Source organism: Sciurus carolinensis, chromosome 9, assembly GCF_902686445.1.
Source record: "Sciurus carolinensis chromosome 9, mSciCar1.2, whole genome shotgun sequence".
Lineage (NCBI taxonomy): Eukaryota > Metazoa > Chordata > Mammalia > Rodentia > Sciuridae > Sciurus > Sciurus carolinensis.
In genome coordinates, this window is record NC_062221.1 from 130,963,998 (window position 1) to 130,991,213 (window position 27,216).

Sequence of the window (27,216 nt, forward strand, 5' to 3'; positions counted from 1 at the left end):
CCATTGAATTAAGAGAATTCTCAGTGACCAGTTTGATTATAAACACAAATGTTCTAAACAGGTAAAACTGGAAAGGTCATGGGAGATGTCTTAGATATCCTGCACAGTTTTGTTTTTAATGAATCTGTATTAAAAAAATGGTGAATGAGGTTAAGGGTGAAGTCTTTTCTTGTTAGCAGTTTTTCTTTTAGGCTAAGTTCATGAATCAAAGGCACCAAGCAATTAGTCATAATTCTTTCAAAACTGGTTCCATTCCTAAATTAGGAGGCTTCATTTTTCTTTGACCCAACAGATCTTGCCATTTTCTCCAAGCTGTACAGTACCACTGGCCACCAGTTGGAGGGCTGCAGGAAATATTTTATGTTCTGCTGATTTTACTCTTTCAGACAAAGTTGCAACAGTGTCACCCCTCTTAACAGGAACAGCTTCTTGTAAAATAATTTGTCCAGCATCTACATCTTCCTGGAAAAGAAAGCCAAAGTTTTGAACCTTACTTTCTAGCCAGTACAGTTTATAGCTAAATATTAGTCCTATCATTTTGGTAGAAAAAAGGTATACTCACAGCTACAAAGTGTACAGTGCATCCAGTAATTGTGACTCCAGCTTCCAGGGCTTGCTCATGAGCATTTGAACCCTTAAAAGAAGGGAGTAAGGATGGGTGGATGTTCAGCATTTTTCCTAGAAATTAAAAAAGCATAGTGGTCAGAATTAAAAAATCTGTGTATCCTGTTAAAAGAATATATGGTTTCTTGTTAGAATCAGAAGTCAGTAGGAGCTGGATTTCTGGGATGAGTGTTTTCTTTCTATAACAGAAACAAGGCAAAGGGAAATACAGTTCTTGTCCAAGGAGGCCCTAGCAGCAGACAGGTCTTGCATAGTCACAGGCATGCTGGGGAGCTCTGAACAAGAATTTGCAGTATTGGGGGGCTGGGAGATGGGAAGGTGATATCTAAGCTGGATGGAAGACTGACTTTTAATAGCAAAGTGATGCGTCCACCAGTCTGATGCTGGATTAGCTCTGTGTACCTATTATCACCAAAGGAATTGCCTGTTTTATATACCAACACCAATGCTCTAACTATATTCACCTAAGAAAACAAACTCTTTGAACCGAAAGTGTATTTATTTCCCAAAAGTGTACACAAAAAAGGAAAACAGGATACAGTGAAAGCTTTGGGGGGAAAGGACAGAGACACAAGATAGTATATGCTTTCTGGCAACATCTTTTTGGCCATCTTCTGGCAATGGTCTGTGTCTCTTAGGAGAGGATGACTCTTCATTTTGGGATATAGGAAATCACTTTCTCTTCCTTCTAAAACAAATAAATGGGTCTCCTGAATACTAATTTAGAAAATGAAATATTATCTTTGCAGTAATGTGAAACAAAACTAAATTATAATATAAAGAGTAATTGGGAGCTGGGCCTGGTGGTGCATGCTGTAATACCAGTAGCTTGGGAGGCTGAGGCAGGAGGACTACTTCAAAGCCAGCCTCAGCAAAAGCAAGGCCTTAAGCAACTCAGTGAGACCCTGTCTCTAAATAAAAATACAAAGTAGGGCTGGGGATGTGGCTCAGTGGTCAAGTGCCCCTGAGTTCAATCCCTGGTACCCACCCTCCAAAAAAAAGAAAAAAAAAAGAGTAATTGGGGCTGGGGATGTAGCTCAGTGGTAGAATGTTTGCCTAGCATGTGTGAGGCAATGGGTTCAATTCTCAGTGCCACATAAAAATAAAGGTATTGTGCCCACATACAACTAAAAAAAAAATAAAAAAATAAAAAAAATAAAGATCTATTGACACCTAAAACAATATTAAAAAAAAAAAAAAAAAAAAGAGTAATTGATTATAGCAACCCTAAGAAAATTGACAGAAAACAGGTTAATATGTCATCATTGGGTTATCTTTTTGGACTAAAGGAAAGGAAATTAAGACCTGTGTTAAGTAAAATGTCACTGTATTTCACTATGTGACTGTATGGTAAGTTGACTATTTTGGAGTCCATTTGCACTAGATTTCTCAATTCAATACTGAACAATTTCTGCTTACCATCCCATTTTCTGACAAAGGGGCCAGAGAGAATTCTCATGAATCCTGCAAGACAGACTATGTCTGTGGAGAACTCTTCAAGGACTTGGTCAATTGCACTGTCAAATTCAACCCGATTTTTATATAACTTATGATTAATTACCTGTAATAGAAAAAGATAAGTACAATTTTTTCAATGAGTTACCAAAAATAATCTAAAACACAACCTTACATATACCATACTTCACCTCCTTGTGAAGACACACCCAATGGAGAGTTATTAAGCAATGGACAGGATGGAGTGGAAAGGCAAGCCCAGCACCTACCCCAAAGCAGAAGTTTAAAGGCCAAGTAAATCAGAGATATGGGTCCTGTGAGAACCAATTATACCTTTTAGTACAGCCTGCACGGGGGTGAGACTGTAGCTCTGTAGTAGATTTCATGTTTAACAAGCATAAAACCAAGGGTTAAATTTCCCAGCACCCCAAATCGAACAAACAAACAAAAATAGCCCTTAGGACTACTACTTTCTCAAGAACTTACTCTGGTTGGGATACCAGCTCTTTCCGCCTTATCTAACCCAGCCACTGCTGCTTTGTTGGAGATAACAACAACAATGTGTGCGTGGCTCTTTGGATCCTGAGTACTGTCTATGAGTGCCTGGAGGTTGGATCCTGAAAAAAAAGGTGTGGGGGAGACACATAAGTGAACTCTTTTGAGATATGTTCTACTTCCAATAGGGAGTGGTAAAGTTTTCTGAACACAAGCCTTAGAAAAGATTGACAACATTTGAGGCTTTTAAAGTCTCTTCCTCTTGGGATAATGGGTATTGTGAAAACTGGATATTCTTGGTTCCAGAGTGTATAACTGCTCCTACAAAATAACATCTTGTGATTTAGCACTGTAGTAGGAATAGTATAAAATGATTTTAGTACTGAATGATGAAAGATAAGCTGCCCAATTAAGGAAGAAAAATTGTTGCTCTCAGGGAGAATAAACCACAATGGCTCTCACAATAGTTTCTTTACCATCAATATGGGCTTAAACTATACTGAAACCTTAAAATTATCTTGTAAAATAATTATATCTGTGGGATTGTATTCAAAGAAAATAATCAGATATGCACTAAAAATATTACAGCAGCTCAGGAGGCTCAGGCAGGAGGATCACAAGTTCAAAGCCAGCCTCAGCCATGTAGTGAGGACCTAAGCAATTCAGAGAGACCCAGTATCTAAATAAAATACAAAAAAGGGCTGGGACTGTGGCTCTATGGGAGTGCCCCTGAGTTCAATCTCCCCAGTACTCCATCCCCAAATTGAATATTTACAAGCATGTTCATAACAATGTTAACTATAAGAGAGGCAAAAAATCATGCTACACCCATCTGAGAATATAATACTCTTATTTTACCCCTTATTCACAAAGGTCCAACATAAACTTATTCTTAATACTACAAACAGTAAAAAACCCTCAAATGTTTTAAGACTTCAATGATAAAGCTATGATACAAAAGAAGTTTGAATTTTTATCCTTTCTATCTTTTCTAGACTCTCCAAACCTGTCCCAAATTCACAAATGGGAAGAGTAAGGAAGCCGAGATGATAGCACTCCTTAATAATCCCCCTCCCCAAGACTCTGCTGATAGGAGCCTTACAATCTGAAAGAGGTTTCTTCTTGGTGTTGATTGGGTGGTCAGGAAGGGAAGAGCTCTAGAATTCTATAGTGAGAGGAAACCATGTCTTACCTGTTCCAGATATTAAGACGGCCACTCTTGCCTTTTTCGGTTGGGCAGAGAAATGATTTTTCAAGGAGCCATTCACTGACACTGACTTGCTCACTTGCATGGTTTCAAGCAGATTCTTGATTTTCACACGAGGAGAACCTTCATTTCAAACATACCCCAAAATAAATAAAGAACAATTGTGAACTTACAGGAGTAACGGAAAGAAAAATATTTTATGAAAACTTTAGAATATTGTATTTTATTCTGGAAGTGAGAAATGCAAGGATTAAAATGTTTAACAGGTTTGTAACATTACTATTACTCATTTACAAAAACTTCCTGAAGGTGAACATATGTAATCATCTACTTCAACTAAGAGTTCTAAACCCATCTTATGTTGGAGCATATGGTGGATATATTACTGCCTGCCAGTGCCCTGCCCCTAATCCCAAAATCTTCCTAGTGAGACCATTCAGGATAATGCCATGACTTCCTGGCTTTAGCAGAAGGTATGTGACCCAGCAAGGTCACTCGAGGACTTGATATAGAATGATGAAAGAGAGGATTTTTTATTGCCATAAGAGCCAAAGGAGGTTATCTTTCCAGAGAGGAGAACCTGCCTGAAAGTGAAACTTATACATCAGGGGAAAGAAGGGTAGAAAGAGGCAAGGTTAACAAGTTCTGACATTGTCATTAGCTATCTGAGTGGATTTTCTGCCACTCTGCCAAGTTCTAACACTTCTAGCAGAGTCCTGAGAGACATACTTTACTGGCCAGGGTATTCGCTCATTAGTTTTTGAATTAAGCTGAACCACAAAGTAGAGCCATAGGGCTTGCATGCAGGAAGATTCCTTTGGGAACTGATCCTGCAGGGTGCTGTTGTGCACATGGGAATGCTACAGAGATGTCAGGAGTCCCAAGGCGGAAATTAAGAGGTATGTGCTATCACTGGGGTGAGTGCTGTCATGGTACACCTGGGTAAAGACAGATGCCATAGTAATGGCTGGAACAAAAGATAGGCTAAAAACTCATGAGGCAGCACTCAGTTATATTTAAGGTTGTATGTCCAAAATCAAAGAAGGAGTTACCTTCGGGACATGCAACCACACTGCCAATCACCCAGGCTTCTTCTTGGCACTGTTGAATATCACCCAGAATCTGCCCTGTCTGATCCTTTGATACCACAAGGACAGCTCCAATCCCACAGTTGAATGTTCTGGCCATCTCTTCTTCAGAGAGCTGTCCTTCCCGCTGTAACCATGAGAAGACCCTGGGGATCTTCCAGGTCTGGGCATCTGAAAGCAAGTTGTGTGATTAAAGGACAATCTTACACAAAGTATAAAAAATGCACATATACAAAAAGATAAAAATCACAATCAAACTCTGTTATTTTATATCAGGTAAAACTATAAACTGGCCTTTCAGAAGTTTTTGTTTTGGGGATTCACTTTTTCTTTAGACATTTATAGCATTTTTTGTTGACACAGTTTGCCAGCAATCACACTTAACTGATGTTTTGTGCTACTTTAACTCACTAGATTTTAAAAAGCCTCTAACAGGTTGGATGTGATAGTAGCTGAATTCCAGTAGAGGTTGGCATTTGGTGAATGTTTAGTTGGATATTTTTTTTCAATTTTTTTTTTTTTTTAGTTGTAGATAGGCATAATACTTTTATTTTATTTATTTATTTTTATGTGGTGCTGAGGATTGAACCGAGTGCTTTACATGTGCGAGGCAAGCGCTCTACCACTGAGCCACAACTATAGCCCATTAGTTGGATCTTAGCAATGACAAAAATGCACCTAAGTATTATGAAAAAGTAGGTGGCTAATACACAGAATTAGAGGAAATGCACGTCATTTGGAAAAGTCATGCTACAGACAAGGATTATAATCAACACTCTGAATCTTTATTTTAAAATTTACATTCTTAGGTCTGCTATAAGAATATACCCTGCACTATCACTATCACAAAATACACAACAAAAATCTCTAGTAAAAATTCTAGGTCTACACAGAAACTTCTAAATAATGAAATAATTTGGATAGTTCTTTGGAGTCAATAGTTATGGGACCTGATTTTCAAAAACAACACTACATGAAATTATTTATGATGCTCCTATGAAAAGGAATGTAGCTTTTTATTAAATAATGAGGTTTACTATCAGTTTCCCTCATTTTTTAGCTATAATTACAGAAAAATTGTCTTTTTAATTCTCTGGAGTTAATTTGTAAAATGCATTGCATGTCTATGAATCTTTTCCCACACTTGATTTAATTCCATTTATATTAGTTGGGAATGTCAATTCTTAAAAGTTAAGTTCAAAAGATTTAGCTGCCATGATGTTCACTGCGCCTTCAACAGTGAAGTCAACAGAAGTGGGGTGCAGTGTAGGGTGCACTCCTGTAATTCTAGCAACTCTAAGGCAGGAGGAATATGTTCGACTCCAGCCTTAGCACCTTAGCAGGACCCTGTCTCCAAATAAAACAGGAGGGCTGGGGATGTAGTTCAGTGGTAGAGTATTGCCTAACATGCACAAGACCTTGGGTTTAATCCCCACTTCTGTACAAAAAAAAAAAAAAAAAAAAAATCCTTCTTGGGTTTGGGGTTTGATGATGATACTTCACACGGCTCAGTCCTTACTTCTATTTCTTTATTCTTTTTTTTTTTTTTGCGGTACTGGGGATCGAACTCAGGGCCTGTGTTTGCAAGGCAAGCACGCTACCAGCTGAGCTATCTCCCCAGCCCAGCCCTTACTTCTAACTGTCCTTTTCAGAAATTCTTCCTCTGTGGGATAACCTTTTGGTCCCTTTTGCTCTCTTGACTATAACTATAGCTTTGTGTGTACAATGACTCAATTTACCTTCAGCCCAATCTCAACTTTTGCTCAGTCGCCTTGGAATAGATTCACTGAAGATCTTAAATACTATATTCTCACTTCCTGCTCCACTACTCTCTGTCCTGCATTAGTGAGGTTGCCATTTACTCACCAGCTTAACTAGGAACCTGAGGCTTCTTTTTTCTTCTAGGCAAGAGTTAATTCTCAAACGTTTCTCCCTCTCTATGCCCTAGTTCTTTCATCTCCAGTGTGGACTACTTCATAGCTACCACTTCCTTTCCTGGCATGTTGGGCTCCAGTATGGTAAGAGTTTGAGGTTATCACCCCTTTGGAGGATCTGCTTATAGCACTTCAATCCTTATGTAAGCCAGTGATGTGACTCATAAATATGGATAATAAAAAAAGGCAGAAAAGGGTCATCCCAGTTTTCCCCTAAGAAACCTTCATGATTAAAAAGATTCCACTTACAATCATATGTGCACTAACTACCCAGAGTTTTCTCCCACAGTGTATTTCCCAACCCCTAGTGGTTTTTTTGAATAAAAGTTCCCTTCAGTGAACTTACCTAAATCCACCCCAAGTTTCTGAGGGAGAACTCTAGGAATGTTTTCCAGTAGTCCTCCACCAGTAATATGAGCAAAGGCTTTGACGTGTCCTGAACGTATGATGGGTAACAGAGAACGGCTGTAGATTTTGGTTGGAGTTAGAAGTAAGTCCCCTGAAGATGGAAGAAATAAGACAAAAATAGCCTATATGTACAAAACCAAAACATAAAACAATTCTGAAATGGATAATGAGTATAACCTTGTAAAGACATACCAGTTCTGTAATAATGCCCAAGCAACAAAACCACAGGATAATATAAGTCACAGGATAATGTAATTCATTCCATTCCAGCTTTCAGTAATGAGAGACAAAACACACTAAGTGACTGCTTAGTCATCTTCAAGCAGGAGTAAGTGAATTTACCTAAGGACTGGTCACCACAACCATCAGGTGCTGGAGAGGAGTACTGCAGGGAAGACTTTGCCACAATTTTCCTCACAAGGCTATATCCATTGCTGTGAAGACCAGATGAAGCTACTCCAACAATAACATCCCCTTCAGTGATCTTTTCCAGGTGAGGCAGTTTCTGATCCCGCTCCATAGCACCAACAGCAAAACCAGCTAGGTCGTACTCTCCAGGAGGATACATGTCAGGCATTTCTGCTGTTTCACCTCCTGGTAGATTAAGACAAAAGCAAAGAAAGCACGTTATGTTTATACATTTGCTTAGGAGACAATAACTGCAACTACTCAACATAATAGTTAAACACATGGCTATATCCTGTATTCTTTTAGCTGGCTGACGGCATGTTCAATCCAGCATGATTTAGGGGAAATACTAATTTCTATAAAGGTCAATACCTCTGCAAGTCTGTATGAAGCCTCCAAATATCACTACTTTCATAGGATGAACGTTGTTGAATATAACATCATTTCTACAGCAGTTTAGCTTAAGAAATGATTTCATATACATTTGATCTTTAAAATCACTCCACTACCATCTTCTAGTTGATGGAGAAGTAATTTAACCAGGAGTGCTCGCCTCCAAATGCCCTGGCCCATATAGTGTAACAATGCACTTTATGATCATATCACACGAAAGTAGAGGCAAGCAGATGCCAAATTAGAGATCGTGCTCTAAAAAATGGTTGAAGGGCAATTTGTTGGCTTTTGGATCTGACTTGTTCATAGAAATGATAATATGAAAGTGGTAGTTTTGTTCCTTGTCCACTTACAAATTCATTCTGCTAAAAAGTCCATATAGTTAGCAATATTTCTATAAAACCTGGGAATACTTCATCCTTTATGTCACTTCTTTGGGCAAATACAGTGTAAAATATAGAATGCCAGGACCCATCTGTCCTGCTGTGGGTCAATAAGGGGAATAACCCACAAATCTGTTTGTTGAGGTTACTCAGAAAGATGGAGATGAAAAAGTGGATGAAGATTGGGGAGAAAAATAAGCCTGCCTGTGAGTCTGGGAAACAAGCCCTCGAGGAGGGGTTGAGGACACCAGAATCTAAGATTAATTCAAGCAGCTATTTCTATATTTTATTTGTCACATCTTGTGATGCAGAGTATTACTAGCTATCTTGACACAGATCCTCACATCTATACACAGGGCTGATATATAGTAAGAAGGAGCACCTATGATTAAAATGGATGTTCAGGCTCTGGGAGGTATAGCTCAGTGGTGGAGTGTTTGCCTAGCATGTGAAAGTTCTAGGTTCAATCTCCAGCACTGCAAGAAAAAAACAAAGGGTGTTAAAATGGATGATCATACCAAGGAGAGCACATCCAGCCTGTCCACAAGCTGTAGCAATTCCGGCAATGACGGCTTCAGACATATTAAGGTCAAGCTTTCCACAGGAGAAGTAATCAAGGAAGAAGAGAGGCTCTGCTCCTTGTGCCAGGATGTCATTTACACACATTGCAACCAAATCTTGACCAACTGTATCATGTTTATTGCACAGCTGGGCAATCTATAAAAAAAACAAATATCTACATTCTATATCAGAGAACAACTGCCATACTGCATCTTCTTGATTTATCCAGGAGGCTAACAAATACTATGTAGTCATTGGCCAAATGCTCTTAACATCTCAAGACAAAAGAACACTAAATTCTAATAAGCAACTTGGTCTAAACCTATCCCTTTTTATTCCCTAAAATGCCCTTCCATTCAATGTAGCCTCAACAATATTTTTTTTTTTGGAAATGTACAAACATTTTAGTCATATGGTTATTTGGTGTAGTTCTTTTTAGCTCATGTATGTCAAAAGAGAAAAAACATGCATTTGATATACAGTAAATTCTCTCATCTTTCGCAAAAGGTCTTTATACACAATGATGTCTACCTTCAGTTTAGTTCCAACACCATCTGTTCCAGAGGCCAGAAGAGGATCTTTGAAACCAGCTGCTTTCAAATCAAAAAGACCAGCGAAACCTCCAAGATCTACATCACACCCTGTTGTAGAGGACACTAATTACTTATTGCATTATAACAGATCAATTAAACACGAATATTCATGCTACTTCTTCATAAGAATGGCTAAAACAGCTGCCTTTCCTGAGCACCATGTGTACCAAGAACTGGTCAAGAAAGTGTAACACTGAGAGAATAAGCCTCAAAAGTATGATCAGTCAGTGAATTCCAAGAGTTTGTAATGAAAAAAAAAAAAAAAAAAAAAAAAAGAAAGAAAGTAATAACATCACAGAAATGCTTTACTTAATATTAGAGACAGAAAGGCAGATGAGCCAGGTGTAGTGGCACACACCTGTATACTTGGGAGGCCGAGGTCCCAAGTAACTTAGTGAGAACCTCTCTCAAAAAAAAAAAACAAAAAAAAACTGTTGAGGATGTGGCTAAGTGGTAAAGCACCTCTGGATTCAATCCCCAGTACCTAAGTAAATAAATAAATAAACAAAACAAAAAAGACAGATGACTATAGGTTTGGCTTAAGTAGGGCAAGACTTAAAGGAATCTATCATTAATTTGGAAAATCAGTTAAACATAAAGTACAGATTAATTCACACCTGTCAGTTAATAAATTAGCAAAGTACAGAATCTGACTTACCTGGTCTGGAGGTGGCTTTTGCTAAAGGCTTTATTTTTGTAACCAGCATATTTCCAGCTGCAATGTCTACCCCAGATCCCTTGTAAGTCAGGCCCCTAAGGAATTGGAAACGAAAACATTACCTTAATGCCAGGAAAAATTATTTCAATAGTAGAAAATAGTATTTAAAGCAGAAGATATCCCAAGTGATTTTCACACTCGCTAGGGTGCTTAAAATCTTCAACAGTCAATGCCTACCCATACAGATGATTTGACTGATCCAGTTTAGCCCTGGGAATTGAAATGTTTAAACAACCTCCCTAGTTGGATCCACTGCATCATCTCTGCCGAGAACCACTGCTCTAACTTCACCTATTTCTTCTAGAAGTACTTCTCACAGGCTGCTAAATACTTGATTCTTTTATTTATTTATTTATTTTTTTTGGGTAACGGGGATTGAACTCAGGGGCACTCGATCACTGAGCCACACAGCTGCAGCCCTAGTTTGTATTTTATTGAGACCACAGGCTGTCACTGAATTCCTTAGTGCCTTGCTTTTGCTGAGGCTCGTTTTGAACTCTCAATCCTCCTCCTTCAGCCTCCTGGAGCCGCTAGGATTACAGGCATGAGCCACTGCGCCTGGCTACTTGATTCTTTTAAATAAAATTTTTTGATGTGGTAACATATACTTAACAAAATTTACCATCTTAACCATTTTTAAGTGTATAGTGGTAGTAAATATTCATAATGTGGTGCAACTATCACTGCCATCCACATCTATTTCATCTTTTAAAACTGAAACTGTATCCATTAAACAGTAACTCCCAGCAGCCCCCCACCCACTCTTGCCCCTGGCAATCAACATTCTACTCTTAAATTCACTGATATTTTGCTACAGTCTTTTCTTGGTTCAACTTCAGTATGGACAGTGTTAAAAACAAGTCAAAAAAGTAAAAATTTGGAGGGGGCATGTAGCTCAGTGATGGAGTGCTTCCCTAGCATGCAAGAGGTCCTGGGCATGATCCCTAACACCACGGGAAAAGAGGGAAAAAATAAAAATTAGGGTTATACAAACTCTACAACAATATTCCTAAGTAACCAAACTGAGCTTTTACTGCAAGAATACATAACCATATCAATTTCCTTATAGCTGAGGACAGTAAAGAAACAAGACTAAACTCTATTTAAAAGCATAACCAGGATGCTACTCAGTGCAGCATTTTTATAGATCAAGTTTGTGCATCTGCACTGTGAATTCAGTAGTTTTGCTTTGCAAAAATGAGGACTTTTGCTGGGCAGGGGGTGTATGACTGTAATCCCAGTGGCTCAGGAGGCTGAGGCAGGAGGATCAAGAGTTCAAAGTTAGCCTAAGCAATTCAGTGAGACCCTGTCTCTAAGTAAAATACAAAAAAGGGCTGGAGATGTGGCTCGGTGGTTAAGTGCTCCTGGGTTCAATTCCTGGTACCAAAACAAAAACAAAAACAAAAACCCACTTGCTGCAATCAATAGTTTATTGATTTTACAAGGGAATAGTTGTACATGTCAGTAAATGAATCAATAAGGGTAAAAAACATACACGTTAGTAATAGCTTAAAATTAGTGACAAAATGAGACTACTAAAATACATAGGGCAATCAAATTAAGTTACAAAGTTAGATGACCATAATTCTTATCTTCAGTCAGCTGCCCAAATATACTCATCTCGAGTTCTTTGACAAACCAAGAATTATGATTCAAAATAATATCTGCAATAACACAAGGAATAAAAATCTTTACTATCACTGTGATATTACTAAACTTTTCAGGTAAGGAACCACCATGAAGTTTTTCCACTTTGAACACTGCTGTAAACAATTAAGATTTAAGCAAAATACAGACCAAGAATATCTCAGTCCCACAGAGAAAAAATGATACAGAATGCCTTAGTACAGGGGTAACAGAATCTCCTACATCTCTTAGTCTAGTTCTGAAACTACCCCATAACTACCTAAGAAGATTTTTACCTGGGCTGCTGGAGGAAAGCTATGGCGCGAAAGCCGATGTCTTTCCTATAAATTGCTCCCTCAAACTTTATAGCAGTGAGTCCCTTCTTGGCTTCTTCAAGGGCCGATGTGAGGTTTTCTTGAATGGCTGTTACTGTAAGGACTCTACCCCCGCTGGTCACCACTTTGCCATCTTTGAGGGTAGTGCCTGCATGGAACACCTCTAGTCCTAAAGCTTTAGCATCAGAAAGCCCTGTTAAGAGAAAGATTTGATGAAGGATTTTTAAATTGCCATATTTCACACTGTGTAGTGATTTATAATTTCCACAAGCTTTTTCTTTTGTTTTGGCACTGGAATTGAATGGGGGTGTGTGTGGGGGGGTGTGGGATGGCTAGCCACATCCCCAGCCTGGATTTTTTTTTTTTTTTTTTTAATTTTAAGACAGGGTCTCACTAAGTTGCTGAGGCTGGTTTTGAACTTGTGATCCTCTTGCTTTGGCCTCTAGAGCCATTGGAATTTACAGGCGTGTGTCACTCTATTCAGCTCTTTTTTCTTTTTTTTTAAATTTCCATCAGGCAATTTCTCCTAAGAATAGTCTGTGCCATGATCACCTCACTCTCCTATGTCCCATTATCACCCTGATTTTGGAGGTGGAAGTGAAAGTCTGCACTGGGGAATACTGTGGAAATCTGATTAGCTGACTTATGTTCCCTTACATGGGAAGATAAATGGATGGCAGTTCTTTAAATACTGTCATTTTGGATATTTGAAGACATATATCCAACTAGCAATGTGGTTACGTTAAACACCTCTGAAAGGTTTCTAATGGCTTCACGCCCTTAGCCAGCGCGGGTATTTATGTGTGAGGGAGGTCCACGATGGCACCAGTCATGTGTCACACTGAAATTCAACCCCTTACTCCCTATTCACCTGTTATCTCCACACCCTTGGTGTAGGCTCCAGGATAACCTTTACTTGCCATGACGACAGTTATTGCAGTGTGGTTTTCTAGCCAAATGGGTAAAGATGTGCACAGCAGGCCATCTAAGGTGGCCTGAATCACTTCATAAAGATCACTTTTAAGAAGTGGGAGGATTACCTGGAAAAACACAATCAACATGGCAAGTGAGAAAAATTTTGATTTTCTTCAGACATTTTATTCATTGGGATATTAGCAGAACTTGCATATTTTTCTCAAAGGTAATTATTTCAAGGTTGATAAATCCTCAGATTAAGACAACACATATCTTCTACCAAGAAATACTTTATTATCTTTAATCATTGTTACTTACTTGGCACTCTGGATCACCAAAACGGCAATTAAATTCCAAAACTTTTGGACCATCCTTGGTCAGCATTATACCAGCATAAAGAATTCCTTTAAAAAAAGAAAATCCCTTTATTAAAAATGAATCTGTAATGAAGACATTATATCATTGCTATAAATATAGACACTAAATTTCTAATACTCAAATTTTGGAATAACCACAACCATTACAATAGTGGCCAAATAAAAGGTGGTAGAAAAAAAGAAAATGGAAACAAAGTTTTATCAAAAGTAGAAAGCTGCCAGGCATGGTGGTGCATGCCTGTAATCCCAGTGGCTCAGGAGGCTGAAGCAGGAAGATCGTGAGTTCAAAGCCAGCCTCAGCAACTTAGGGAGGTCTTAAGCAACTCAGTGGTAAAGTGCCTCTGAATTCAATCCCCGGGACCCCCCCCACCCCACCACACCACAAAAGTGGAAGGCTGTTCTATAAATGATATCAATATCAACAAGCTTACCTGTGTATGGAGTACCCTCCTGCTGCATGCCATCTACTGTCCTCTGAAGGACAGTATTTTTAATTTTTAGTAACAAATCCTTAGAAACCTGGGGAACATACAGAAATACTTAAATCTATATACTGTATTAAAAATTCAACTTGTAAGTGGTATCACATACAACAATGAAAACTCATTTTTTTACTACTTGACAGGTTGAACACATCCCTTCAAGTCGATATTCAAGGACATATACTAGCAAATGGAAGTGTCTATTTTCACCGCTTACATATATACATGCTCATTTTCTTAACCGTTCTTCAACATTTCAGCAAATACAGACAAATCTTTATTTTTAAGTAATAAATGCTCTGAGTCTGGTAAATTATCACAAGTAGAGGCTACATTATAAGTTCCTTGTCAAATCAAAGATCAGTGCTAACCACCATTTTGCAAGTCAAGTAACTTGTTAAAGCACCTTTCACTATTTTTTTTTTTTGTGTGGTACTCCTAAAAACAATCTGTGGCATTCTACCTTAACAACTAATATTTATTAACCCAGTGGTGCCTTACCACAGAGCTAAATTCTTAGTTCTTTTTATTTTATTTTGAGACAGGGTCTCGCTAAGTTGCTGAGGTTGGTCTCAAACTTCTGATCCTGTCGAAAGTCACTGGCATTACAGGTTTTTGCCACCTTGCCTGGTTGAGAGTTTATAGTTTTGAAGCTCCATAGCTTCAATAATGAAAAATGAAGTTGGGTGTGGTAGAATATGCCTGTAATCCCTGCTTTGGGGGAGGCTGAGACAGTAGGCAGTAGTTCAAGGTCAGCCAGGGCAACTTACTGAGACCCTGTCTCACAATAAGAAACAAATGGGCTGGGGAAGTAAATCAGTGGTAGAGAGCCACTGAGTTTAATCCCAGTACCACCAAAACAACCTGCAAACACACATCCTGTGTATGTGCTGGGTCCTGGATATTCAGAGATAAAAAAGAATTTTAGGTAGAATTTTTATATAGAATTTTACATACGAAAAAGAATTTTAATAGGCTCCCCTGGGTTAAAAATTAGATGTAGAGAGGAGGGGATAGAAGGATCTATTCAATCTTCACTACACTATAGATGAGTTAAAAATCATATTGGCTGTTTTTGTTCTTCAAAGACTTTTAGAAAAGCTTAGTTTTAGAGACCAGAAGAGATATTTTTAATTTAATAGAAAGTGAGAAAGTGGGGAATGGTGTCATATGCCTGCAATTCCAGCTACTTAGGAGGCTGAGGCAGGAGGATCTCAAGTTAGAGCTTAGCCTGGGCAACATGGTCTCAAAACAAAATAAGAAAACAAAAAACTCAAATTGATGATTAGTAACAGAATTTACAGAAACATACAAAACATAGAAATCTAAACAGAATATAGCTCTCCAAGAAGCCCAAACAATTACTGTTGAACTTGAGTAGAGTTCCTGGGAAGTACCTGAGGTGTGGGACAATAGGCTCCCATTCCCCCTGTGTTGGGGCCTTGATCTCCCTCCAGTAATCGCTTATGATCCTGTGCTGGGGGCATGGGGGCCACTGTCCTCCCATCAGTGAAACACAGACACTGTGGAGAAAACAAAATAGTCCACTTAGGGTAAATACCAAAAAAGCAAAAAAACAAAACAAAACAAAAAAACCTAAGAAGGTAACTTATATACCTCAACTCTTTTTTGAATAAAATTATTTTTGAATTGATGGATAAATAATCCAAAGCTATAGACGATCTTGTACAGTCAACTTCTAGAGGATCTGTAATTTCTTAGATAAATTAGGGAAAAAACATGCTACTCTCTATGTAAAATATCTTAATTAACTTTTTTCCCTTGAAAGTTCCAGGTATAAAGCTTTATTTAAGTAAACACAGTTCACTACTTACTGTATAATAAAATGTATGTGAAAGAAAAAACACAAAGGTTTGAATTAATCCAGAACCTTAATAATGTGGAATTTAAATCCAAGTGCCCCCACTGAGACACTGGGGATGATTTAAAAAAAGATAAAATCCTTTTTCATTTGTATCCTGAATACTAAATACAAATTCCTTCTTAACTGAATGGGATATGGTTTTAGATGCAGCAACCAGATTAATCAGGTCTTTTTTGGGTACACTGATTATGTGCTATAAATCCCAAAAAAGATGAATATACGTACAGACACCTCTTCTCCTTCAAGAAGTTCTTCAACAACAATTGTTTCTCCAGCTACTCCAAAGGCTTTCTCCTAAATCATAGGTTAAAAAAATAAAAACAAAACAAAACAAAACAAACCAAACCAAACTTGGTAAATTATAAGCTTTTAGTATTCAATATGTGATTTTTATATTCCTTTTTGAAAGACTCAAAAGAACATTTGAGTGTTTCCTATTTTTAATGTGACAAAGATGTAGCGTGAACACTGCTACAGATGAATTGTACAACACGTTACCAATACTTTCCTGAGTATTCGGTTTTCCAGTTTGGAATAAAGGAAAAACAGATGTTTTCATTATCACCACTTAATCTTCATCATAATTATGACTGTATATGTTTGCCTATATAGTATTATATGCCTATGAAAGCTTTCTCTAAGGGGGTAAAATCACAACAATCCAGATGGATCACGAAAGAAAAAAGTACATTCATCACGCTATTTCTCTTAGACCTGGGACATGTGGGACAAATACTATGGTCCTCATGGATGATTTGAGATTTCATAATTTGTCTTATAGTCTGAAGATTTTTTCTACATTTCAGTAGCAGAAAACAAAGAATTTTACAACTTACTTCAAAAGAATGAGTTACAGTTTATTAGTGTTGATCTATAAGAACTATTCTATAGAAATGATAAAAAATAACTTCGCTGTGTGTTTGCTAGAAAGGTTCTTCTCTTTGTGTTTGCGGTACTGGAAATTGAATCCAGGGCCTTGCTCATGGTAGTACACACTATCACTGAGCCACATTCGCAGCCCCCGATTTTCCTTATCTTGAGGGGTATGTTGTAATCCTTTTTTTTTTTTTTTTTTTTTTAATTTTTTAGTTGTAGATGGACACAATACCTTTATTTTATTTATTTATTTTTATGTGGTGCTTAGGATCAACCCAGTGCCTCACACACATGCTAAGCAAGCGCTCTACCACTGAGCCATGATCGCAACCCCAACATTTCGTAATCTTAAGAGTAATTATCTGGTATGAATAGAAAAGCTTTCAGAAGAATCAATTTACCTGCATGATCTCCTGTACAGCTTTGCAGGCTTCCTCTTTGCTCTTTGCAACAATCACCCCTTTCCCAGCTGCAAGACCACTGGCCTTCACGACCAAAGCAGGGAAGTCTGCACTGTGAAGCATAGCAACCTTTAACATCCCATAAATGCTTATATAACTCAACATTTTAAAATATTTTGGGATTCTATAATAATATACTACAGCAACAACTGAAAAGCAGAAAAAATTACTTATCATTCTAATATCATCTTGACATACTTGCTGCAAGGACTTTTTTCATAAGCATTCCTTTACAGCTGTGATCAGAGTATACACAATTTTGTTTTTGTTTTATTTTCAATTAAAATGAGGTCACACAGGCAAAATCTTTGGAGGAATATGCAGATGGATAGAGTAGATATGAAATGATCTTTAAGACAGAAAGTAGTGAATCTCATTTAAGTAAAAGAGGTGGCTGTATAAGCCAATAAAAGCAAGAACACAGAAAATTTTTGGAATCAAACACAAGTAATCATGGAATGGGACTGGGGGTTCAGAGGGAGGCTTACCCAAAGTAAGTAACAAAACTGTTACTTACCCAAGGCATCTGGCTACTAGGAAATATTTAATATTCAGTGTCTAAAAAACCCTGTAGGATGAAGAATGAATAAAGAATGAACTTGACCCAAATGAAAGGAAAACATACTGGGTAGCAGAGAGTGTCAACAAAAAAAGAGGGCAAAGATGTGTCTAATGACATTCACTCACTACTCACACATACAAGAGAACAAAGAATGTTTGATTTTAAGATTAGAGTGGAGCAGTGGTGGCAGACAACCAAGTGATGATTCTTCACTCTGGTTAATTATTTATGACAAAAATCAATAACATTTATGTTGTGAGATACCACTGTGTTTTTCAGTTTGGATGTGAAAAGGGCACATGACTTACAGAACTAAGCATAGTTTTCCACCCAGGAACTACTCAGTAATAAATATTAAAATTTTATCTTTCTATAATGCCACAAGATTATATAAACTAAGCAAAGAATCCCATCTTATTTTGGTGTTGGAAAAAGGTAACTTACCTAACATTTATTGAAAATATTTTTCTTTCTTTATTTTTGTGGTGCCAGGGATTGAACCCAAAGATTCACCATGCTAGGCAAGTGCTATACCACTGGGCTACATCCCAAGCTAAAAATAATTTCTTCTACAGTTATTTTATTATAAACTTGTGATAGCCTAAGAACTAACCACTATATTTCAACATAAAAGTGACTTTATATTTAAATATCCTAATTGAACAACTCCCCTTCATAGGCGGCCTTCTACCTACCTCATAATGAAGCTACAGGCCTCTTCGGGTTTGGTGAAAGCGCTCCATTGTGCAGTTGGGATTCTGTGTCGATCCATAAACTCTTTGGCAAATCTTTTGCTGGACTCTAACTGAGCTGCTTCTGCTGTGGGGCCGAAGCATCGCACTCCTGCAGAGGTGAGGTCCCCAACAATTCCTATCAAAGCAAACAGTTGGTTAGGTGACCCAAGATCTCTCTGGGCACCTTTGAGACTGAAAATGAATTAGGATTAGGCTAAATTAACTTTATACAAGGCAGATAATTGGTGGCAGAGGATAACTAAATTTTTCACGTTGTCTATTACTTATAAACAATAGGCTACTAAGAGGTGATTCAAATCCAGCAAAGAACCAGGCATGATATCGTATTCCTATAGTCCCAGTCACTGGGAAGGCTGGGGTAGGAGGATCACTTAAGCCCATAAATTTGAGACTGGTCTGGGCAACACTGTTTAAGAAAAAAAGAAAAGAGTAGGGCACATTGGTGCATACCTGTAATCCCAGCAACTCAGGAGGCTGAGGCAGGAGGACTGCAAATTTGAGGCCAGCATCAGTAACTTAATGAGGCCCTAAACAACTTAATGAGATCCTGTCTCAAAATGAATATGAAGGGCTAGGGATGTGGCTCAGTGGTATAGAGCCTTTGGTTCAATACCCAGTACCGAAAAACAAAAACAAAAAAGCAAAATTTGTTATATTTGAATATATGGATCATTAAATAGACACCAACAGATCAAAGACATATAAAATGTTTCTCATGACTACAAATTAGATTCCTACCTCATTACATTACTGACATTTGGGAAGAGAAAAATCCAGAATCCATAAATTTCAAGAAGATAAAAGTTCTTTTTCTAATATTGTAAATCCTCATCTGTAACAGATACAACATCTCACCTCTAGAGGTCAGATTCCAGGAAAGGATATAATTTCTTATTTGCCTTTTTAATAAATACAAATGAAACTTACCTGCAGCCAGAGGTGCCTCTGGTCCAACAACTACAAATTCAATTTTCTCATCTTTGCAGAATTGAGTCAGGGCAGTATGATCACTGATGGAGATGGCTGTGAACAGAAAACACAAACACTGCATTTATAAAAAGTTTCAGTTAACTAGCAAGTCCTGTACTTAGTAAGCTGATTTAACTGAACATTAAATACTATACTTCAGCCTATTACCTATTGGTTTTCTTCTTCTTACTCTTTTTGTGGTACCAGGGATTGAACCCAGGGGTATTTAAAAACTAAGTCACATCCCCTGCCCCTTTTTTATATTTTGTTTTGAGACAGGGTCTCACTGAGTTGCTTAGGGTCTTGCTAAGCTGCTAAGGCTAGCTTTGAACTTGTGATCTTTCTGCCTCAGTCTCCAGAGCCACTGGGATTACAGGTGTGCACTACCTTGTCCACCTCTTTTTTTTTTTTTTTTAATTGGTACAGATGATAACTTCACCAAGAAAAATTCTATTTTGAGTGCATTAGGCAAGTAACACTGTTCAGTTGTCTGTTATTAACTCAGTTGCCTGTAGTTAAATAATGAAAATACCAGTAAGCTTCCCACAAAGCTGTAAATCATGGTTATGTCACTAGTGTTGATTGCACAGTAAATAAAAAACCAATCACAGAATGTACTCAGAAACATCCTTAATGTCGTTCATTCAAGAGTTACTGAGAACACACCAAGTGTCAGGTACTGCTATAGACCAGGCATTATGATCAATGCCAAGTCCTTAGACTTAGGATGCTTATAACTCACTGTGGGAATTCTACACAATACACACATACACAGAGCAAACATGTACCAATTAAACAAATTTGATACAAGGTGAATTGTATGGCTATTTCTGGTTGAGTTAGGTAGGGTCTCAGCAGAGCTGTTTAAAGAACTGCAACTGTCTTAAGTTCAGAGGTCAGGTTCTCAATCTACAGAAACTACCTGAGTGTAGTAAGGATAGAATATGCTGCACCTTGGGTTAGCATCTCCAAACACAAGTAAATCAAATAGGGCCAACCAAATCAGTACAGCAGAAGGTAACAAGAGAACACACCTAACCTCAGTTGCTACAAATGGCAGTAGTCTTATGACAACTTTGGAGATTTTGATGGGCTTGCCTCAATTGCATGTAGATAAAATATGCTGATTCTTCAATAAACAGATAAAATATCTTGCCTCCAGACTAAGATCCCAAGAAAGGAGATATTTTATTTTTTGCCTTTTAAAAATTATTGTTGGGGGGCTGGGGCTGTGGCTCAGTGGTAGAGTGCTTGCCTAGCGTGGGTGAGGCACTGGGTTCCATTCTCAGCACCACATAGAAATAAATGAATAAAATAAAGGTCTATCAACATTTAAAAAATATATTTAAAAAATTATTGTTGGAAAATCTGGGCATGGCAGTGTACCCCTGTAACCCTAGTGATCCTGTAGGCTAAGGCAGGATGATTTTAACTTCAAGGACAGCCTCAGGAAATTAGTAAGACCCTGTCTCAAAAATAAAAAGGGCTGGGGAGATAGTTCAGTGGTTAAGCAGCTCAAAAAAAAGTTGGTATTAATTACATGCAACTATCTTCTTCCAGTTTGTGGCTTGTTGGTCTAAGTTCTTCTGGCCAAAAATATCACGTGACACAAAGTATGCACACAATGCAAACCATGACAGATAAGTTCCTTGTGCTCTTAGGGCTTACATCTTAAGGATTATATTCTAGTAGGGGCAGGGGAAAAGGAAGATAGGAGATTGGTAACAGAAAATTAAAAATATGTACAATGGTTCATAACTGAAAACGGACATGCAGTGGACACAAGTTTTACTCAGAAAACTTAAGACCCCTTAGAAGGAGTAACACTCAAATTGAACCGAGGTGATTAGAAGCCCACTATGCTAGGGGAGGAGAGAAATCAAGGTTGCTAGCTATGTTTGAGAAATTGGCAGCATACTATTGATGCAGTAAAGTGAAAAAAAGGTACAAAAGATCAGGCTGGAAAGGCAGGTGGAAGCCAGATTGCACAAAGAACTTTGTAAGGTAAGGTGAGGAATCTGAGTTGTATTTTAAGCGCTATGAAGAGTTTAATGTAGCATATGAACTGATCATTTTTTTTCAAGTTAGAACTGCTAGGACTTACCTTTGATAGTACTGTTTATCTTTTCACTTCCAAAAATACATATCAAAATGCCTTTAAACTACTTAGGAATTAGACCAGAAACTTTGTAACTGCTAGGAGAAAACAGGAGGGCATCAATCCATTCTACAGGTGCTGGCACCGACTTCCTTAACAAGACCACCAAAGCACAAGAAAAAAACCCAAGAATCACTAAGTGAGATGCCATCAAACTAAAAAGCTTCTGCACAGCCAAGGAAATGACTAAGAGCATGAAGAGAGAGTCTACAAAATGGGAAAAATCTTGGCCAGTCACTACTCCAATAGGGGATTAATCCAGAACATATAAAGAACTCAAAAAAACTTAACACCAAAAAACCAAATAACCCTATCAATAAATGGGCAAAAGAACGAAACAGAAACTTCTCAAAAGAAGAAACACAAATGCCAAAAATGTTTGGCATGGTGGTGCATGCCTGTAATCCCAGCCGCTTGAGAGACTGACACAGGAGGATTGTGAGTTCAAAGCCAGCCTTAGCAATTTAGTGAGAATCTGTCTCAAAATAAAAAATAAAAAGGGCTGGGGATGTGGCACAGTGGATCATCCCTGGAATAAAATGCCAAAAACATATGAGAAAATGTTCAACATCTCTAGCAATCAGGGAAAGGCAAATCAATACTATATTACAATTTCATCTTACTCCAGTCAGAAAGGCAATGATCAAGAATACAAACAATAATAAATGCTGGCAAGGTTGTGAAGAGAAAGGTACACTTGTACATTGTTGGGAGGACTGCAGACCAGTGCAATCACTTTGGAAGGCAGTATGGAGATTCCTCAAAAAACTGGAGATGGAACCATCATATGACCCAGCTATCCCATGCCTTGGTATTTCCCCCCAAATTTAAAACTGGCATACTATCGTGATACACCACTTCAATGTTTATAGCAGCACGTTTCATGGTAGCTAAATTAAGGAATCAACCCAGGGGCCTGTCAATAGATGAATGGATTAAGAAATTCTTGTATATATACACAATGGAGTTCTACTCAGTCATAAAGAAGAATAAAATCATGGTATTTTCTGGTAAATGGATTAAAATGGAGAATATCATGCTAAATGAAATAAGCCGAACTTGGAAACTCAAAGATCAAATGTTTTCTCTCGTATTTGGAAACTGGAGTAAAATAAAGGAAAGGGTTTTTGAAAAGAAGGACAGGATTAACATAAAGATAAAGGAAAGTTCACTAATGTAGAACAAGGAGATTGAGAGGCACAGTGGAGGGATGAGAAAAGGGAGACAATGTAGAATGAATTCTTAAAAAAAAATCAAATTATATGCATATGTAACATTACCACAGGGAATTTCACCTTTCCACATAAGTAAAAAGAACTACCAATTAACAGACAAATGAAAGGAAGTCTAGTAGATGAGGGAAAATGGGAGAGAGGATGGGAGAAAAGGGGAAAGAAAAGGGGGTTGGAAAAGGGAGAGGGGATCATGAACTGCAATCAAATTTCATGCATATATGAGTTTGTATGGATGAACCCAACTACTATGTATAACTATAAAGCTCTTCAAAAAACTTTATATTTGGCACTTGCTACCTTTTCTCTCTTTTTAAAATTTTTTTTTAGTTGCAGGTGGACACCTTTTATTTTTATGTGGTGCTGTCAAACCCAGAGCCTCATGCATGCTAGGCAAGCACACTACCACTGAGCCACAACCCCAGCCTGTCTTGCTACCTTTTTAATGGATGTATTTCTTAAGGTTTAAAGTAATTTAAGATAATGAAATGCCATATTCTTTTTTTATTAGGTCTTTTGGGGAAATACCAAGGAGTAGAATAGCTGCTACATTCTGAAGAAAAGGCTACTTTACATTTATAACTTGTCAAGTGTTCAGATTTCCACATAAATATAAAGTTAAGGAAAGAATTCAAATGTGAATAGCAATCTACCATTATTATTATAAAGGACAGATGGGATTGACAATTTATCATTAACAGATAGTAATTATTATTCCCCATTTTGTAACATAATTACCAGTATTTGAAATCTTTTCTGAGCAGGCAGTGCCTGCGTTTCCTGGGGCAACAAGCACTTGTTGGACATGATGAGACTGTGCAAGCTTCCAGGCCAGTGTATGTTCCCTCGCGCCACTGCCAATGACAAGTACTCGGGCTGCCATTGCTGTTTGTAGGAATTCAAAGGAAAATGAAACCTCTGAAGAAAGAAAATCACAGTTGGTATTTTAGAATGCATATACTTTACAAACCACAAATATGATTTAAAATAATTGTTATCTAAATGAGTTAAGTAAATCATTTGTACTCAAATGACATTTTCAGCTACTAATCCTTTTTTGAAAAATTGGCATTAACAATTTGGAAAAAATGACCGTAGTCATAAGGGCAAAGGGGTATTCTAAAAATAAGGACCGGCCTAGAGAGCTAGATTAAGGTATGTAACGTGGCTTCTTTTATGGTTTAGGTCCCCCAAGGTTTCACGTGTTGAAATTTAATCTCTAGTGTGAGCTATAAGCAGAATGGAAATGTAATCCAACTATGGTGTTTAGGGTTGAAGCCTCTGGAAGATGCTTAGGTTTAGAAAAGGTCATTAGGGTGGAAACCCCATTTTTGAATTCTGGTGGTTTTATAAGACAGTCAGACTGGAAATATTAACATGCACCAGTTTGTCTCTTGCCACATGATGCTCTCTGCCACTTAAGGACTCCGTCAACAAGAAGCTGATTGCCAGATGGGGCCCCTTGATCTTGCACTTATGGAGCTGTGAGCTAAAACAAACCTCTTTCTTCATAACTTATCCAGTCTGTAATATTATAAGCTACAGAAAATAGTAATGTAACTCCTTATCTGAGAAACAATATCATACAAACTCCTTTCTCTAGCTTCATTTCAAGAAGATTTGGTAATTACCAAAGACTAAGTAAGAAAAATGATTGCTTCATTGATTGATTGATTATTTTAACAGGCTGGAGTCTCACTATGTTGCCCAGGCTGACCCCAAACTTTTAGGCTCAAGTGATTCTCCTGTATCTGCCTTCCAAGTAGCTGGGACTATAGGGACCCACACTGACATTTAAATTTAGACACAAAATTTAAAATCTGTTTTTAAACATTGAGATTGTATAGATAACTTATGATAAAGTTATTGTAAACTGAAAGAAATATTGAAGACTGGGGTCAGCAAACTTCATCTGTAAAGGACCAGAAGTAAATATCTGAGGGGTTTGTGCTCTGTCCAAACTACCAACTACCAAATGTCTATGGTAACATGAAAGGGCATATAGACAATACACTGATAGGTGAACATGCCAATATCCAGAAAAAATTAATTTGCATAAAACAGAAGTATTATTTGCCTATCAGTGCTCTAAGCAGCAGGAAGCTACCTTAAGTTTGTATAAACACAATAGTTTCAATAAAATTTTATGTATAAACACTGCAATTTGAATTTCACATGATAAAAATATTATGCCCCATCCCTAACCATTCTTATTTGGTGGGTTGAAAACAGCCAGCAGAAAAACAGGTAGCAGTTGGGTACAGTGGTGTGTACACATAATCTCAGTGACTGGGGAGGCTGAGGCCTGAGGATCGCCAAGTTCTAGGCAGCCTCAGCAAGTTAGGCCTTAAGCAATGTAGGGAAACCCTGTCTAAAAAGAGCTGAGGATGTAGGTCAGTGGCAAAGCATCCCTGTATTCAACTACTGATACAAAAAAAAAAAAAAAGAAAAGTAAGCAAATAAGCATGCAGGCAACAGAGGGGTTAGGCAGGAGGGGGTGGCAGTTTGCTGACCTCTGATTTAACAAGTTTGTGTGATGTTAGGAATGTGGTAGCTAAGGCAAAAATCAATTTGAACACATCTTCAGTGTTGGTATTTGTGTAATCTTGGTTGTATAAAGATTAATTGAAGTGACATTTATAAAATATTAGAACTATTTATAGAACTCAGTGATTGTAAATGCTAACCTGCTACAATTACTTATTTTGCCTACATTGATATTTTGGAATAGAAACAAGTTATCAAGTCATTACACTAAGCTGGGGTGTGTGGCTTAGTGGCAGAGCATTTAGCAGAAGCCCTGGATTCACTTCCCAGAACAAAAACAAACAAAAAAACTCCACAGAGAATGAATAATTTGTCACATTAATTTACTAATTTTCAAAAGACATTTAACTATGTAGAAGGCAAGATGGTACCAGGATAGAGAAACTGAAACTGATAACTTCCTGTGAGATGCTGGAACTACATATATAAAGAAAAATTTAAGGTGGTGTTATTTAAATCACTTACCTTGTGCCAGGTGTCATCCTAAACTTTTCAAGAATTACCTCACTTGATCTTCATTAGATGAGGTAGATACTAGTATTATTGCTACTTTATTGAAAAAAATGGTTATATAGATGGTTATAAAGAGGTCATACAGATTGCTGGAGGTCACACAGTTAAGATGGTGCAGATCCTGGATTCCACATGAGGCCATTTTGCTTTAAATACTTTTTCGGACAACAATTGAGCTGTAATCATGTAAATTTATGGGGGGAAAACCCTGCTAAATTAGTCTCAGAAGGATAAGCTGTTTTAATTCAACAGAAGATAGACATTTTATGTGCTATGTGTATTGGAGTGTCTGAAAGAACTATATCTTTAAATCTACCGAAAATATTACATATTTGTTTAAGACTGGCAGTATAAGAAAATTCTCCTGCTTACTTCGCATACATAATCAATGAAACAGCAATGCTAGCCAGCCTGAAGACACATCAGGAGTAGTCAGGAAGCTTGGGCTTCGAAGTCGCTTTTCCTGCCCCTTCACTAGCTGGGAAACCTTGGGGACTTAAGCCTGGGCTTCGGTGATGAGAATGGGTAACTTATAATGAGAACAGGAGAGCCAGAGAAAAGGCATTTCAAAGGGTTTGGAACGAAAGTGGACCAAATCAGCTAGGGACAACGGACCTACAAAGAGAACGTGGTAGGCAGGTCTATCAATTTAGGGTCGTGGCCTGAAGAAGCGTGAAGACACGAACGGGCCTGGGGCTCTCGGCAGGGGAAGCGCAGCTCACGTGTAAACCTCCATTAACAGCGCAGAGCACATGGCCAGACCCCGGCCACCGAATTTACACACGAGACAAAAACCCTACAGCCAAGCGCGTTTCTACCCTTTCCCTCAGTTCCCGAGAGCAGATCCCCAGCCAAAGCAGAGACGTGGTCTGGAAGCCGAGGGAGCTTACGCACCTACAGCCGCGGCCGAGCCGCTCGCCCTCGCCGCTCGCCGGAAGTGGCCCGGGACGGCGCGCCCGCCCCTCGCCCGGCTCCCCGCCCCATTGGTCGCCCGGCCTGGGTCCCCGGCCTGGCAGTCAGCGGGGCTCCCTCCCGCTTGGGACCGCAGCCTGACCGAAGCACGCCCAGGGTGTATCACTGTAGCGTGGGCTGCCACGCAACTTCTCCATTCCTCCCCGGGCGCCTCCTGGCTCTGTGGGAGCGCCCAGGCGCCAAGGGCGCGCTTCGCTCCTTGCGGGCTGTTAGCGAAAGTCAGAGCTGACCAGCCACTGCGGGCAGTCTCGTGACCTGCTCGGCTCCTGGGAACCCAGAGCGCG

General features: G+C 38.4%; 1 protein-coding gene across 4 annotated transcripts; it reads right to left on the bottom strand.

Moving 5' to 3' along the window:
- Positions 1–97: 97 nt before the first annotated feature.
- Positions 98–26,940, bottom strand: Gart (phosphoribosylglycinamide formyltransferase, phosphoribosylglycinamide synthetase, phosphoribosylaminoimidazole synthetase). 4 transcript variants are annotated; one of them, XM_047565254.1, is made up of 23 exons: positions 26,855–26,913; positions 25,913–25,993; positions 23,639–23,818; positions 19,469–19,564; positions 18,482–18,656; positions 17,165–17,276; positions 16,113–16,181; positions 15,400–15,525; positions 13,952–14,039; positions 13,462–13,547; positions 13,100–13,268; positions 12,190–12,421; positions 10,208–10,302; positions 9,488–9,597; positions 8,914–9,112; positions 7,554–7,805; positions 7,150–7,302; positions 4,834–5,040; positions 3,767–3,904; positions 2,566–2,696; positions 2,044–2,185; positions 563–678; positions 98–462 (listed from the first exon to the last, which is right to left on the bottom strand). In XM_047565254.1, the coding sequence occupies exons 3-23, from the start codon at positions 23,781–23,783 to the stop codon at positions 271–273; spliced, it is 3,033 nt and encodes a 1,010-aa protein (XP_047421210.1). In that variant the 5' UTR covers positions 23,784–23,818; positions 25,913–25,993; positions 26,855–26,913; the 3' UTR covers positions 98–270. The 4 variants fall into 4 exon arrangements, with proteins under 4 accessions (XP_047421210.1, XP_047421207.1, XP_047421209.1 ...); XM_047565251.1 differs by lacking the exon at positions 25,913–25,993 and having other exon boundaries at positions 26,855–26,940; XM_047565253.1 differs by lacking the exon at positions 26,855–26,913 and having other exon boundaries at positions 25,913–26,795.
- Positions 26,941–27,216: the final 276 nt, after the last annotated feature.

Coding starts and splice junctions, on each gene's coding strand:
- Gart (XM_047565251.1), bottom strand. CDS start 23,783: ATGGCAGCCCGAGTACTTGTCATTGGCAGTGGCGCGAGGGAACATACA. Junction 10,303..12,189: donor GCTTTCCTCCAGCAGCCCAG/GTAAAAATCTTC, acceptor CCAATTCCTTAG/GGGCCTGACTTACAAGGGAT. Junction 7,806..8,913: donor GGCTGGATGTGCTCTCCTTG/GTATGATCATCC, acceptor TTAATCTACCAG/GAGGTGAAACAGCAGAAATG.